The 16,972-nt window shown below is 42.6% G+C and overlaps 1 protein-coding gene across 4 annotated transcripts in view; it reads right to left on the bottom strand.

Moving 5' to 3' along the window:
* LOC148017675 (uncharacterized) overlaps positions 1-16,972 on the bottom strand; it is a 74,160-nt gene that overhangs the window by 45,666 nt on the left and 11,522 nt on the right. For 3 of the 4 annotated variants that reach the window (XM_087663075.1, XM_087663076.1, XM_087663077.1), the window contains 2 exons: positions 5,827-5,975; positions 5,619-5,676 (listed from right to left, as the gene is read on the bottom strand). The exons of the other annotated variant lie outside the window; for it this stretch is intronic. In XM_087663075.1, coding sequence (XP_087519201.1) covers positions 5,619-5,676; positions 5,827-5,975 — 207 coding nt within the window. The remainder of the gene's footprint in view (positions 1-5,618; positions 5,677-5,826; positions 5,976-16,972) is intronic. 4 annotated transcript variants of the gene reach the window in all.

The following is a 16,972-nucleotide window of genomic DNA, read 5'->3' as shown; positions in this document are numbered from 1 at the left end:
GGCGGCTACCTCTTTACCTTGGGCACGGCTTCCATTTCTTGGTCCAGCCGTAAGTAAGAGACAGTGGCGGCTTCCACGGCCGAGGCTGAGTACCGAGCTCTCTTCGATGGCACCACCAAGGCCATCTATCTGAGGAGTTTACTGGCAGCGCTTCATTTTCCATGTGACTCTCCCACAGTTGTCTACTGCGACAAGCAGAGTGCCATTGCCCTTGCGGGCAATCCGATCATTACACCACGGACACGGCATGTGGGAGTCCACTTCCACTTTTCCAGAGAGCAAGTTGAGCTAGGCACTATTTGCCTAGAGTTTGTGCCTTCATCAGATAATTTTGCAGACATCTTGACCAAAGCAGTCAACCGGCCGGTTTTTCAGTACCTGCTACCCAGGATCGGTTTGGGTACACCCTCCTCTACTTCTTCAGCTTGACGGGGAGAGGGTGCTTCCCTCTTGCTTTCCCTTCTAGTTTGAGAGGGGCCAGCTCCTACTCTTGATCGTGACAGTGATGATGCTTACAGTTTTTTAGACATTACATTCACTTATTCTTTTATATTGTATTATGGGCATTTGTAACTTCATCCGCACTATCAGGATGACCTGATTGTAAAAGGACACTTGGACAAGTGAACACTTTCCCTGCAAGGACACTGTCCCAGTGGCACCGTTGCGTAGCATATTGCATGAGCATGACATCTTCCATCTCCCTTTGCATTACCCTATGCATTGGCATTCTGTTCATGTCAACATGCATCTATGCGCATTTATCCCTTTTTGGTCTTTTGGAGTAGTCGACTCTAGGATCCACCATATTCGTAGCATAACACATGGCAGTTCTCCTAAAGGCAGTTTCCCTACCCTTGCTTGCTTGCTTGCTTTGCTTGTCTTGCTAAGCCCACCGTTTTTTTTTTTCCTCTCACATATTCAATATATGATTGGCACATACACTCACTTTTATCATCCTTAGGCACTTATCCTCGTCAATGCGAGGGATTGGCTTGCTAGTTTTGTGAATAACTTGGGTTTAAAACTCTCTTTATTTTTTCCTATCTGTCACTTAATTGGCCGCTGCCTCTATATTACTTATGTATTTTCAAAACACTTTTCAAAAAAAAAAACAACCAAAAAAATAAAATAAAATAAACAAGTCCATTGTTGATTCTATCCATCTTTGTAGGCCTTGGTAGGCCAGCCGACGAGCACCCTTGATCCGATGCCCTGACCTCTCTAGGGTGATCACTTGGGCTCCCTTGGTAAGATATCCATCGCCTCTGTAGTCTTGGTAGGCCACTGGGCAGCCAACGTGCACCTTTTGTCCGATGCCCTGGCTGCTTTGGGGTGGGACACCTTGGGGTAAATCAAAATTTAGGCTAGCCTACTTTTCTCGCCCTATTTTGGGCCTGAGAGGGGGTGTTGTGCTAAGAAATGCACTTAGTCACTTAAACAACCCCAAAACATTTTTATTTTAGGCTTATTTTAGCTAAAACCCTAAAATGGGGAGCGGATCGATAAAGTTAAGTGGGAGAGGATCTAGAACCCTAATTTTCTATAAATTGGCAGTCAGCCCTCCACTCTTTAACAATCTCGTTTTTGCAGGTTTCAAGAGTCACCAGCTTGCTGCCCACACCCCGGTCACAGCGGACATCTCAGCCCTTGTTGTCCATCATTGTTCCCTACAGTCTGGCATCTGTTTCCAACCCTCCGCACGCTGATTGCTACTATTTATGCCCGGCGATTGACTGTTGTTCATCTGCACTGTTGTCGTACAGCCTGCCACGCCAGCAAACTGCTGCGTTTGCAGGCTCCAGTTATCTGCGTTTTTAGTCTCTCTCTCTTGCAGGCTGTCCTGCTTGCGTTTTCAATCTTTTTCTCTCCTGCAGGCTTTGTTTTTAGTCTTTCTCTCTCCTCACTACTGTCTGCATCAGATCCAGCTTCTCACTGTTGCGTTTGCTAGTGTGTGGCATTCGGAGGCTGCCTTGCTGCGATTCGGGATCCGTTCAGAGTACGACACACTCTCCAGCTCATTACCTCTGCCCTGATCCTAGAGATACAAGAGTTCGAGGTTCAGTATTCATTCACTGCATAGTTTGCTGCATGAGCATCGTATTATTAGTAGTCATATCATTTTATTTATTCACTGTGTTCATTGTTTCTAGTTACTCTAACCCTAACCCTAACTGTGTTCTTTTTATCAGTCTGTGCTTTGCTGTACGGTTTCTATTTATGTTTCTGTGTTAGGGTATTTTTCTTTACATGAAGTCCATTCACAGATGGAGATTTGGCACCAAAGACTTGGTTATATGAGCTTGAAATCCCTTCAGGTTCTCTCCTCTTTAGGGAGATTTGATGTAAAAGGCTCTGGTCTCGAAGTTTGTAATGATTGCTTATATGGAAAACAAGTGAAGTCTCCTTATTACTCTGGTGTCGTTAAGAAGTCTAATGCTCTTGACTTAGTACACTCTGATGTGTGCACTATGCCTATTAATTCGTATGGGGGTGCATGGTACTTCGTTACTTTCATTGATGATTTCAATAGAAAGTCATGGGTGTATGTACTTAAGAGAAAAAAGGAACTGTTGGATGGCTTTAAAAAGTTTCATGTTGGGCTTAAGTTGAGGGCTTAAGTTGAAAGCCATAAGAACAGATAATGGGGGTGAGCATGTCTCAAATGAATTTAACAAGTTTTGTGAGATGGATGGTATTATGAGAGAGTTGACAGCCCCTTATAATCCTGCATCAAATGGCGTGGCTAAAAGATTTAATCACATACTTTGTGAGAGAGTCAAATGCATGCTGTCCACAGCTAATCTCCCGCAACAGTTTTGGGGAGAGGCTCTTAAAACTACAGTTCATATATGCAATCGCTCTCTCAATCGTGCATTGGAAAATGGCATTCCTGAAGAGGTTTGATCTGGCAAACCTGCTTCATATGACCATTTGCCTGTCTCGCAACAGTTTTGGGGAGAGGCTCTTAAAACTACAGTTCATGTATGCAATCGCTCTCCGAATCGTACATTGGAAAATGGCATTCCTGAAGAGGTTTAATTTGGCAAATCTACTTCATATGACCATTTGCGTGTCTTTGGTTGTGATGCCTTTGTGCATGTACCTGTAGAACAAAGGACCAAACTAGACATGAAATCCATGAAGGGCATCTTCATGGGATATGGAGATGAGGGAGAGATGGGTTATAGAGTTTGGCTTCCTCAAGGTAGGAAGATAGTACGCAGCTGAGACGTAGTATTTAATGAGGCAAAGTTGCTGAAAAATGCTACACATGATGATCTTGACAAAAAGAATATCAAATTTCAGCATGAACAGCCAGCCATTCAGCAGCCACTAGCTGAAAGTTCTGTCCCTTTTGATGCTGAAAATGAGCAGCAACCTATTGTGCTATAGCCAAAAGATCATGAACAGCAAATAGATGCACAGGATGAAGTAGGACAGCAAGAAGAACATGCTGAAAACAGATTACAGCAGCAAGAAAATGCTAAAAATCAGCCACCTGGTGATAGTGTGCACATTCCTCAGGATGTAGGCCCACTGCCTGATAATACAGATCATTGGGTAAGAAGGTCTACACGTGTCAGAAAGCAGCCACAGAGGTTTCAGCCATCTTTGGATTGCATTTTGTTGACTAATGAGGGTGAGCCTCTAACATTTAAAGAGGCACAGTCCTGAAAACAAGAGAAAGTGGGAGCTTGCTATGCAGGAAGAAATGAAGTCTCTATATGCAAATAACACATGGGAGCTTTTACCTTTGCCCAAGGATAGGAAAGCTATTCCTAATAAATGTGTTTACAAAGTGAAATGTATTGATGGAAAGCCCAAGTACAAGGCACGATTGGTTGCTAAGGGCTATACACAAAAGGAAGGCATAGATTTCCAGGAGGTCTTTTCACCAGTCGTGAAGATGACTACGCTCCGTGTTTTGTTTGCTCTCATTGCATCCTTGGATTTAGAGTTGGATCAGATGGATATGAAGACTGCTTTTCTTCGTGGTGACTTGGATGAAGAGCTATACATGAAGCAGCCAGAAGGATTTGCTATTCCAGGAAAAGAGCGTTTGGTTTGTAAGCCGAAACGCAGTTTATATGGGTTGAAACAAGCCCCTAGAAAATGGTACAAAAAATTCGATACCTTTATGCTTAGCCATGGATTTAAACGCAATCATGCAAATCACTGCTTATACACTAAAAAGGCTGATGATGGAAGACTTATTGTGCTGGTTTTATATGTGGATGACATGTTGATTGCAAGACAACATAAGAGTACTTTGAATGCTCTTAAAAGGCAGCTGAGTTTAGCCTTCTCCATGAAAGATTTGGGAGCAGCTAAACACGTAGAGACAGAGGGCAGCATTTGTTGTTTCTCTCACACGACAAGCACATCAACAAAGTACTTGACAAGTTTAATATGGCTAATGCTAAGCCTCTTCGTGTGCCTTTACCACCGCATACAAAGCTTAGCAAATCTGATTGCCCTAAGGATAATGCAGTTGCTATTGCCATGAAGGGCATACCTTATGCATAAACTTGTGGGTCTTTCATGTATGTATGCCATTGTTGCAACTCGCCCTGACATTGCTCATGCAATGGGAGTTGTTAGCAGATTCATGTCTAACCCTGGCAAGCCACACTGAAATGTATCTTCAGATACTTGAAAGGTACGGGTTCTTTGGGTCACATATAGAGGCCCAACTTGCAAATATAAAGATGTACAAGGATGTCGTCCTTACCTTGTCTTGAGGCAGCTTGTGAGCACAATTGCTATGCTAGATTTTCATGGAGAATGTGGACTCAAAGATATTGTTATAGATGGGAGCTCATAGCTAGCATCATCACTTGGTACATACGGATTGCTAGATGCAGCCACACTATAGATCTATTAAATATCTCCACTAAAGAGACTCTCCAAGATCAGGATAAAGATTGTACATACTCTCCGCAAAAGATGGGAGAGGATCCATGGCAGCTCGGAGACTATGAGGAGAAGAGATGCTTTTCTCAGGATATGGGATTCTGGCACCTTCTTTCATTCAGCCATGTATGGTCTGGCACTACAAACCTTCTGATTGGTTATTTATTCAGGCCTTGTAATAGGCTTCCCCTCTTTGATGTATTTTTTGGTTTTGGAAGTCTATTATAGGTCTGTTTGTATACTGTATTCTGTTTGGAATCCATTGTCCCAAAGGGATTTATTATTAGAATTTTCTTTTCTTTTTTAAAAACCTTGGAACTTTCTCACATAAAATGGGACTTCTATAACACTATTCTACCCAATGTTTTAAGCATTTACATAGTGTGTCATTCTTAGTGTCTATTGTAAGTGTTCAAACACTTAACAATCTTCACAGACAATCCCCACGTGAATTGATTTTTCCTCTTTTTTATATAATATTAATTCAGATACCAGTTCAAAAATTATTTGTGTCCATCCGATACCTTTTAAGATTGTTTAGGTGATATCCTATCTAAGGAGCCCATATCCAATGTTAAGCTCTTAATTGTTGAATCTTTCGAAAGATAATGCTAGTAACAGAAATTGTAGGGTGAATGTTAGGGTAAACTTTTCTTAATAAAATTCTATATTGTCACATTTCAGAGTAAATGCCTTTCCTGAATATCGTCATTCTTGGGCAGCAACTCAGAATCAGATAGCATCCTGCAGAAATCGTTCCTGCAGGTAATCGTAACTAACAGATTCGCAGAGGAGCTCATCAAAATAATTATTTTATTCCAATATTCAATGTTTATAAAGAAACAAATGCAAGAGCACTAGAACTTAAAAGGTTCACTGTGTGGACACACTCTCACTTTGAATTAGTACCATGATTTTCTTGGAGATCCATCTTGGTCCAGTACAATCTCATTAGAGAATTCAAGTGCTTCAGGTGGGGAATTTGATTTGTGAGGTGTCTTATTGTCACAAGGAAGCAAAATATTTAACGTTTCTGTGCGCTCAACCTCACCTGTTACCTGCAATTGAATTGTTACAACTAAGTTTGAAAGCAGATATCAACTTTAATGAGAAAAGAAGAAACACTTGCTAGGCCAGCTTAAAGGCTTCCTTCTAACAGAAAAGGAAAACTAGCTACAACTACCAAAAGTATTTTTTTTCCTACTAGTCAATCTTACTGCTTTTTACTTCATAAACTCTATACTCTTGCTCAAGTGCATGCTGATATTCACTGTTGTACAGAACTTAGATGATCTGAGGTGTTTTATCATTGCTGAATAACAAATTTATGCACATGCTCTTTTATGGTAGAACACATTAACTTTCTGATGATAGGTTATACAGCATGGAGCCCTCAAAATGAGGGATGTTCACTATGGCATAAGATCAAACCACATCATTTTAATACTTCCAGATATTAAACAGGAGATTTAGGTCATTCCCCACTCTTTCATTTAGGCCCATCAGTTAGTCTGTTTCTGCATCTGACAGTCGACCACTTGAGGCACATTATCTTATTAATTGGAGAGCTAGGACATCCCACACTTTCATTTATGCCCATTGATAAGCTTGGTGGCTGCACCTGACCATCTTCCTGTTGAGGCATACTGACTGCTTGAACTCTTGGAAAGATGCTAGAAATTGGTTAGTCTGCTGGCTGCACCTGACCATCGACCACTGCAGGCACATTACCTTATTAACTGGGGAGCTAGGACATCCCACACTTTCATTTATGCCCCTAGATTAGTCTGGTGGCTGCACCTGACCATCTCCCTGTTGAGGCATACTGACTGCTTGAACTCATTGAAGGATGCTGGAAATGAACTGAAGCATGTGGACAATATAAGGAAAAGTAACCAGACTTTCCACATTCAAAACAAGCTCCTGTACAATATCCCCATTTCAACATCATGTCCCCTCAATCTCAATTGATGGTGGTACTGACCAGTCGCAATCCAACAAAGGACAATTATGTTGAGATTACCCATTGTCAAAGGAGTACAAAGCAGGCATAAGCCAATAATGACTGAAAGACCTTTGTGGCATGTCATGCCATCACCTACACTGTCTGTGTGCCATTCATGGGGAACTGATTAACTAATTGCCATATAAACACGCGTCATCTAAGACTACCTCACAAAAACCTCCAACTGCATAGTATAACTCTTTCCCACAAAATGTTCCTTCGAGTCTCCTAGCCAACCAAGTTTCCACATGGCTTGCTTTGAAAAAAGAGTATTAACAGTCTTTCAGAAAATCTTTAACTCTACAGTGAAACCAACTCTTTGCTGGATGCTGGTTGAGTGCCTAATCCTAAAGCTGCATGTTTCGATACGGATTCATTCAAGTTTACAAAAAATCCTGTTTCATTCCTTGAAAGGAAAGTTGAATTTCTATAAACCTCTCCCTGTTTACAAATTGATAGTGGATGGCCTTCCAAACTTTTTTTTTCCAAGAAAAGAAAATTCTATCAATAACGCCTAAGATAAAAACCTAAGGCAAAATACAAAGTACAAAAACTCTATCAAGAGTTACCAAGTACATCACAAATACAACGGTTGTGTGACAACCATCTGGCCGGCTATAATGCCAAACCATCAGAGCCTAAGTCCCATGTCCCCAAGGCCTCCACTCTCTTCCTCATCCTCTCAGAGCTGCCTTGCATCCTCTTCCATCTCCCATAGAGAGTGTGGATGATCTCCAAAAAATCCTCAATAGAATCTCCATTGTGGATACACCCTGAAGATCAATAACAAGACTGCATTTCATGGTCCAAAGATATGAAGCTATACTTGCAATCAGTTCCTATCCATGGATCCACCACACCTACGAGTAATCTGGAGTGGGGATCATGTTCAAATGATGTCCAATGATGAGAAAAGCTCCCTTGAACATCTTCACAACCACATGTCGGGCCTCTATCTCTGACCCAAGCTACAACCCCCAAAGTCACTACCATGGTCTTTGTTGTGCCGTGGAATATCATCCTAAGGGCTCTTCTCCATACCTCCTAGGCTCTAGGTTAATCCCATAGGCAATGTCTCTATGTCTCCTCTAGCTCACCACATCTCACGCATGGCACTGGGTCCTTGCCTTACTCAAGCCAAGTGCCAACTACTAAGCTCCTATGAGCTACGAGCCATAGGAAGAGAGATATCTTCCTAGGCCTAAAGCTATCCTGTAGCCTCCTCGAAAAGTCATGTAAGTACTCATGTGAGATTCCTCTCCATGCCAATGGGAAACGGCTGTTAGTTGTGCTTTGATCTTGCTCATCTCTATCCTCCTCCCCGGTTGTAGTGTAGCTTAAGGCCAAGTCACATGGTCTGTAAAGGAATGGATCCCTCCATAGCCACTCTCCTAGATCTCACCATAATCTCTAAAGAGGCCTCCTCTGATAAGCCCAATATCAACATCCATCTACAAGACAATTGGCTAAGTCTAGATCAATGTGCCACTTCCTCTCATAGTATGTGCCACTACTCTAATCCTCTATTTGGAGCATCTAGTGAACTTTGTCTAGTCAAAGTCCTCTCGTTGAAGACGGCCATCCTCCTCAAACCATAAAAGTGAATGTCTTGTCTTTGCTAGTCGCAATGACTCCTAGGAGAATGTCCCCTCTAGAGAAAAGACCAATCCAAGTTTGAGAAGTATCTATATCTATCTATCAATCTAATGGAGCTACCTCGGTCATGGTGTCAACCATAGCTCTGGCTCTTGTGAGACCCTATAGTCTCTGTCTCTGAGTCTACTACCATAACTCCTAGAATGCAAACCAATCTCCCACGGATGCAATCACCTGTAGAGAGAATCCCCCCCATCATAAGTATGTCCTTTGTTCAAGGATGTGACCTGACTCTGATCTCAAACAATGATTGAAGAGAAGAGGCTGCCTCCTCTTCTCTATGGCTGTAGTTGGTTGTAGCTACTAAAGCCTTGATGATTTCTTTGTATAAGTATATACAGGCTAGGCAAAAAAAACAACCCTCTATCATGCCATGAAACTTAAGAGTGTAAGTTTTCCTTTTTGAGAAAAATATCCTTTTGCCAGTTAGTTGAAGAAGCCCCATCAAGCTACGAATGAAAATGCCTAGCAGGCAACTAGAACCCCCCATCATAAAGTACAAAAGAAGTGCTCACAAGCTATCACATAGTATTGTAGAAGGTTCCCCCAAGTTTGCAACAGCTTTGATGTTTTCTTTCTGGAGATGCGTTTGAGTTCGCAAAAGAAACAATAGAGTCTATGACCATGACTAAAACACCGTGAACAAAGAGACTAATGCAAAAGCAAAAATGAAGAACAAAGAGAAACCGAATAAATTAAGAGTGTTGAATAATGAATGAATTAGTGTATGTGTGTAGCATATGTATGAATGTATGTATGTATGTATGTATGTATGTATGTATGTACACAATGCTCAAGGGTAAAGCAGTTCAATAGCCAATGACTCTCGTGGGAGTGGGTTGAGTGAGGTGTTGGAGCGTGTCGTCCACTGGAGACAAATACCCAATGCAAGTACCACCAATCGAACTAGAGGCTGATGAAGAAAAGTTCTGAAAACACAAAAACAACCTGTTGTACATAAGAACACAAATCTAATTGACGCCAAAAACTCAAAAATGCAGCAGCTGGAGTAGTGGCAGTCAGGACAGCAGCCTCTCAGAGTGAACGAGCAGCTGGGGATGATGAGCAAGGGACGGAAACAGCAAATGCAGCCTGATCTAATGATGGTAATAGGCTGCAACAGTGACCTGCAAACAGGATCGGCAGCTGAATGATGGAAGAGTTGATGAAGAAGTCCTCCAAAAGCTGGCAATAGTAGGTCAGCCTGCCTAGACAGCGCACACGACAATCTTGATGCAGACGACAACAATTGAAATGTGTTGATATAGGTGCTTCAGCAATCGTGGAGGCTGAAGATGACAATGGATCATGGCAGCAGCTGAAGACTCACTAAGTGGTATGAGTGAGGATGATAGTGATCTAGCACACTTTGTAGAGATCAAACCAACTAATGTGTGTGGATTTGCTTATGCGACACTAAAGCACACAAAATACATTTGAGTTTTGAGGTTTTCTAATGAGTTGATGAGGATTTAACGGGCAATGCACCTATTTTAGCCTAACACCCCCTCTCAAACCCAAATTCGAACCATGAGGAGCTGTCAAGCAAAGCTCACCCCATTTACGCCGATAGGCCCCACCATAAAGCAGCCACAACATCAGTCAATGGGTGCACATCAACTATTGATGAACCTACCAAGATTATAAAAGCGATAGTTAGCTTCCCTCGGGATCCCAAAAGACCACCCTAGAGGGGCTACAAGATCAAACAAAGATTGCACGTTGGCTGCCCAATTGCCTAGTAGGACCTGCGAAGGCTATCATATTAACCACTTTGAACTTTTTTGGGGGAAGTTTGTGCCCATTGGGGAAAAGAGATGATTGGCTCGCAAATCACCAAAAAAAAAAGAGCATATACACAGCCATCTACAAGGGTTTTGATGATCAAGGGTGAAGAGGTATGTAAGTGGAAACTGCTAGTGATCTGAAGTGAGTAGGGTGCTCATAGGTGCTCTAAGATACATAGACTAGTGCTACATAATGAGAATGCATACGTAGCAAGGTGCCACTTGGACAATGCCCCTTGTGGGGAAATGTTCACTTGCCCAAGTCTCATTTTTCAAAAATGAAGATCATGTAATGCGACACATAGGTATAGTAGGGAAAGGATGCAAGTGTCGGAGCACATGATGTCAAAGTGGATGCAGCAATGGAAGCATATATGTATGCTGAAATAGATTGCTGAACACAAAACAGAAAGAAAAGAAGAACACTGCAAAAGAAAAGAACTAAGAAGAATGCTCAGAAAATGGAATTCATATACCAAGACATGAGACAGTACAAAACCAATGTCAGTCACTGGCTGTGAAAGCATTGGCACCGGCTCCTCTCTCCAACGAGGACCTATAGATAACAAATGAATGATGATGACTCTAGAGGAGGAGCCTGAATAAATAGGCCAAAAGAATGCCATAAATGACGACAGATCGGCCAACATAAAATGCTAAAATAGCCATTGTACATAGCCAAATAAAATGCCTAAATAATCAAGAGAAGGTCCTAGCGCCCTCACCCACTAAATCACATGCACAAACTCAACCATAAACTGACATACCTACTAACACCCTCTCTCAGATCATGGGTGATTTGATACAATACAATGATACAATGATAATGACTCATCACAGTCCATACAATATAGAACCACCAGAGTAGAACCATCGATACCCAAGCAATGGGCGATCAAGCCACCACCAAGGTGCCTCAGGGAGAACCTAATGTTGATGTCGACTATACCAACTCCTAAAAATAGAGAAGAATCAAAGCAACTCTCAATGTCTATCAACAATGCCCCGCAGTAGCATACAAGGTCAACCTATCAAAAATGCCTCTAAACATATGTGACCATGGATTCCCCACATGTGACCAAACTACCAAAGTGTCCCCTCATGTGAACTCAGACTAGGAATCAATCCCAGTCTCTTTCAAATACTAGCCCATCATGAATCTGGATGTCAATCCCAGCTCCAAGATTTGAATTTGCCAGACTTCGGTCAATGCGTTAAGAATGTCCCTCTCTAAAACCTATGCACCTGTATATCTATATAGATGAGGTTCACCTATCCCATCTCACCACCCTCTCACACTCCCTCTCTAGCACCGAAGAGTTGAGAGGGATGACCACATCACTTCTCCTAAAAAGCGGAAGAAAAAGGGGCTACCAAGCCCTTCCCTCGATCAGAAGACAAGAAGCCCTTCTACACCTTGGCCTGTGCTGGGGCCGAAGGATCTGAATCGGAGTCTGAGGAAGAGGATGACTCAGCAAAAGAGTGCAGATCCTACTTCTTCTTCTTCTCCTTCCTCCTCCTCGAACCCACTAACTCTTTACAATCCTTCCACAACTATCCCTTCTTGCCATCTTCCTATCACCGCTCTCTGCAAGAGCCTTACCAGAACTTGTATAATGAGACAAAAGCATGCCTTGTAGACACAAAGATACCTCATGCTCAAGCAACATGGAGGACATATGGGTAAAGCTCACAGATGTCGAGGATGTCTGCACTCGAAAAGCATTGGCCACTCCTTCAAATGCTGCAGTGAGCTTGTAGAGTATCGCCTCTACAAGGTATGCCTTTGAAAGAGCAGACTGCATGTGTTGAAGCTAGTCTTGTATCTATGTAACACAGATCAAAAATGATTGAATAATGTCCTTAGACTCGGACTTCATCTGCTAGAGCTGCCCATAAAGTGTCACTGTATGCATAGCAGAAGATGCCGCATACAACATCTCGAGCTTTGATCATACTTATGGAGATATCCTATAGGAGATAATCACCAGTAGAACTTTAGAAATACATCAAAGAAGAGCAGAATAGGCACGTGCATCATCCATATCCCATGTAAGCACAACTTCCTCACGATTGTCCTCATCAAAATCTTTTGGAACTGGAAAGGGATGCTAAGGACATGGAATAGCTCCATAAACAATGTACCATAGCCACTTCTGCATGAACCAAGCTTTCATAACAACACTCTAAGTGAGATAGTAAGGGCCATGTAACTTATCATCGGTAGAAGCGCACGAAGGAGCCATCAAGGTCCTCAATGTAAGAAGGCTGATGTAGAAGACATTAAATCCAGGAGATGGCAGCTGAGTCCAAAGAATCATAGCCATATCCTCTGAAGAGATCATCCTGCCAAGGAACACAAGCTCATCCCTCGTGTCCTCCAACCTGTTGATATGATCCTTCATGGAAGGAGAATCATCAATGGCAAGCATCCATAATTTCTTCTCGAGAGTAATCCGGTGGGGAAATGTCTTCTAATGATACAAAGAAGCAAGCTTTGTCCACAATTCTGTTGCTTTATGCAACCTACGCATATGCACTAGGACAAAATATAAGCCACACGATCCATCAATATTCCAACTATGGGATCCTCCACTACACAGGAAATAGGATGGGTAACAAACTCCCAAAGATTGAAGGTATCAAGGATACACTCCACTTTACACGACTAGAGCAAGTAGTTTGAACCATCAAGTTGGTCCTCGTTGGGTAAAGAAGGGAGTACAGGCACATGTACAAAGGGTGCCATGAATGGCATATGAAGGCTAGCAAAATGGACCTTTTGTGAAACATGGAGAAAACGGAGAGGAGAGGGTTCTCAAACAAATGGTCTAGGTGACCTCCATTTGTCACATGAACTAGCACGAAAATCTCTCCATCTCTCAAAGGAAGGGATAGAGACCTCATCCTCTGAGTCTGCAAAGAACTGGTGATAAGATATCTTCGACATTCTACAATAGAAACATCCATAGAAATTGTGTTTGAATATGCCCTTGAACAGTGGAAAACAGCTACAAGATCTCGAAGGATTCCATCTTAGTATCCCGAAACGCCATTTCGGCAGCGCCGAAACGGACCGGCTGTTTCGGACCGGAACGGAAACAGGAGACCGCCGTTTCACGATCCTGCAGCCCGTTTCGGAGCTGGTTATCCAGCGCCGAATCATGAATCTAGGCAATCTTCTTCCTGACTCGCGCGTGTGGCAGACTCCAACAGGTCTTGCCTCCTCCTCCTCCTCAGACCTCCAGCTCCCGCCTCCTCTTCCTCTTCCTCTTCCTCTTCTTCTTCCTCTTTCTCTTCCTCTTCTCCTTCTCCTTCTTCTTTCTTCTTTCTTCTTTCTTCTTCTTCTTCTCCTTCTTCTTCTTCTTCTTCTTCTCCTCCTCCTTTAATCCATTACCTAGGTCCTAAAGGCTAATCATATCATGCACCGGACCCATATTGGAGGCACGTAACTCCAATCAAGGGATACGAGGGCTTCGGCAAGTCAAAGAAGCGGCGGTGCAACTATTGTGGATTGGAGAAATCAGGGAGTGTAATGTGCGTGAAAGACCACTTGGCATGCGTTTCCAATAAAGACATCGGGCCTTGCGCTAATGTGCCAGCAAAAGTAATAGTAAGTCTCCATCTTTGGTGCCGAAAGCGTATGGATATTGAGCTAGAAGAGGATGAATCCTCTCATCCAACACCACATCGGGCTAATGAAGTACAAGTGGGCAAAGAGACGCTAGTGGGCCTAGTGGCGCTAGCCAAATTGGAGGTGCCAGTGGTCCATCAAAAAGAAGTGCATCCATATCCGTATCGGGTCCAAGTGCAAAAAGGACCCCATTGCCATCTTCTAGTGGTGGTGGGCAAAAGGGCTCCTTGCATAGTGCAAGTGTCCATGCAAGACTTCAGAGGCAGGCAATTGCGAAGGCAACTAGAAAACTCACACGCTTATTTATTCGGTGTGCTATCCCTTTCAATGTGGCCACTACACATCAATGGAAAAAGACAATCAGGGCAGTAAGACGCATAGGGTGTGAGTGGAAAGGCCCATCCGCATATGCATTACACACATGGAAGCTTCGAAAGGAGAAAGCATCCATAGAGGCTCAATTGGAGCCCTTGAAGAAGACATAGGTTGAAACCGGCTTGTTCACTGGGAAGGGCGGTAGTGTACAACCAAAATATATAAATGCTTTCACCCAATTAACAGTCATCCACTTTACCTGAAACCGGCTTGTTCACTGGGAAGGGCGGTAGTGTACAACCAAAATATATAAATGCTTTCACCCAATTAACAGTCATCCACTTTACCTGAACTTAAAGACACAGAATCAAGAAGAAATACAGGAAGCTAGAATGCTCCTGTTGCCACACAGACACCCTATTGGCCCCTAAGTTAGGCACCCCTTGCGGTATTTCTTTATTTTTAAAAAGAGAAAGTACAATGGCCTGTCTTTCACCTATTCTGGGTGAAATTTGGCAACATAACAGTACAATTACTAACCCAAAACAAGTTGACCAGGAGGGGAAACTCTGCCCAAGTCTGAAACTTCTGGTTGGAGTGCAGAATTGACCATTTCAGTCTGCTGTAATTACTGGTTCAGACCTGTTCTAAGACCTGTTTTCAACTCATACTGTTCCTGTACTGTTCAGCCCACTGTAATTACTGATTCAGACCTGTTCTGAAACCTGTTTTCAGCTCATATTGTTCCCTGCACTGTTCTGCATCATCTGTGCCAAGTGCCCCTTGATTTTGGCATCAATTGGGCTTTGAATTAACCTCTGAACAGTCCAAAATCTGTACTGATTTAGTGCTGTTTCAAACACTTGCTTGGTGAGGTTACCACCCTCACCTGTTCCTGCTTGTGGGCAGCAAACAACTGCTCCTGTTCCTAGAGAAAAGAGGCTCTTGCCTCATGCAAAAACAGCATATTCCACACAGCTGTACCTGAATCAGAAGAAAGGCCCTTGATTCTGCAGCATAACCATACTGTCAGGGAGAGAAAGAGAGAGTAGAAAGCAAGCTTAAGCCTCTGGGCATCATAGACAAGGTAGGCTAGCTCTCAAGAGCTCCCCATCTGCAGCTATTTATCACAAATGAGCCCCTTTTTTTTTAGCCCAAAAACTGCACGCCAACCCTCTTTAAAGAGGTAAGTGCACAACTTTGTGCCAAGTGGCAACACTGGAAGATATTTCCCGTTCCAACCTTCCGGTCTAAAATTCTCCATCCTCGGTTCAAAATTTGGCCTCGGCACAGACTAGAGGATTAATCCTCGTGCAAAAACGAAGATAATGACGCGAACAGATTCTGAGGTCCAAAAATAGTAACTCCCTAAATTTTAGGAGTTGCTTCCATTGCATCCCACTAGTCTTCTGACCATCTTTGCAGACTATGGCTACATCCAAATTTATGATGTAGCTCAACTGAAAGTGAATTTCCACTGATGACCCCACATGGACTAATCTCTTGCAGATTTGTCCATCTTCACTTTGAACTAGTCTCTTCCGGGCTAGTTCTTCAACACACTTGTCCATATACACTTTCACAAGTCTCTTCCAGGCTTGTCAATCTACAGTGCCATCAGTCTCTTCCAGACTTGTACTGGACCTTAACTGTCCAGTCTTGACTCACTAGACATTCGTGTCCGTTTCACATACTGGCCATGCAACTCAGGCGTTTAGATTTCAAGAGGGATCCTTCCAAAAAGAAAAACCAAATAAAATATGTAATAAAGAAATCAACAAAAAGGTAATAGTTGTTACAGTCTTGTGACATAGGTGAAATATGAATGCATAATATTATGCAATGGATGGTCAGATATGCACCGAAGGAATGTTTACAATATTTTGGTGTCTTCATGTAAAGGCACTATGTTCATTAAGGCCATCGATGCCTCTGCCTCAAGTCTTGCAATCACAGGAGCTTTCATTTGGAAGCACATGCGACAGGTCATCATGGACGTAGAAGTCCAAAATGTGGTGTAGGTGGTGACAGATAATGGAAGCAATTGTGTGTCTATGGGACGTATGCTTGAGGAGGAGTTTTCTAGCATAGTATGGACTCCATGTGCATCCCATTGCCTTGACTTACTTATTGAAGATGTTAAGCAAATATCTTAGATGGATGACATTTTCAAGACGGCAACAAGCATGGTACGATTTGTGAAGAAGAGGCCATCCGTCACAAGCATATTTCGAGCCAATAGCACACTTGAGCTATTGAAGTCCTCTATCACTAGATTTGCTTTTATGTTTATTATATTGGAGAGGTTGATACAAGTCCGCCGTCCAAATTTGATACGGACCATTGCGTGCCAGGAATGGCTCACATGGAGTGAGAGAGAGTCTCCAAAGGCTCTTGCTTTTAGGCACAATATTTTAAATGAGAGTTGGTGAGTTGAGGCAAAGACATTGGTGAAAAGTCTCACTTCTATTTACACTGTATTGCGCATCACTGATATGGAGGGGAGTACTTTGGGGCTTCTATATGATTATATGGATAAAATTAGCGAGGCCCTACTTCGCAACAGCTTTTTGCCCTAAGACAAGTAAGTTTTTGTTTCACTTTTACACATGTAATTATTTGGTATTAACAACTCCTTGATAATTGTTCTAACTTCTA

The sequence above is a fragment of the Lygodium microphyllum genome, chromosome 22, assembly GCF_053477565.2.
Source record: "Lygodium microphyllum isolate KBCC chromosome 22, Lygodium_microphyllum_v1.1.10, whole genome shotgun sequence".
Lineage (NCBI taxonomy): Eukaryota > Viridiplantae > Streptophyta > Polypodiopsida > Schizaeales > Lygodiaceae > Lygodium > Lygodium microphyllum.
This window is presented reverse-complemented; position numbering and strand designations above follow the sequence as displayed.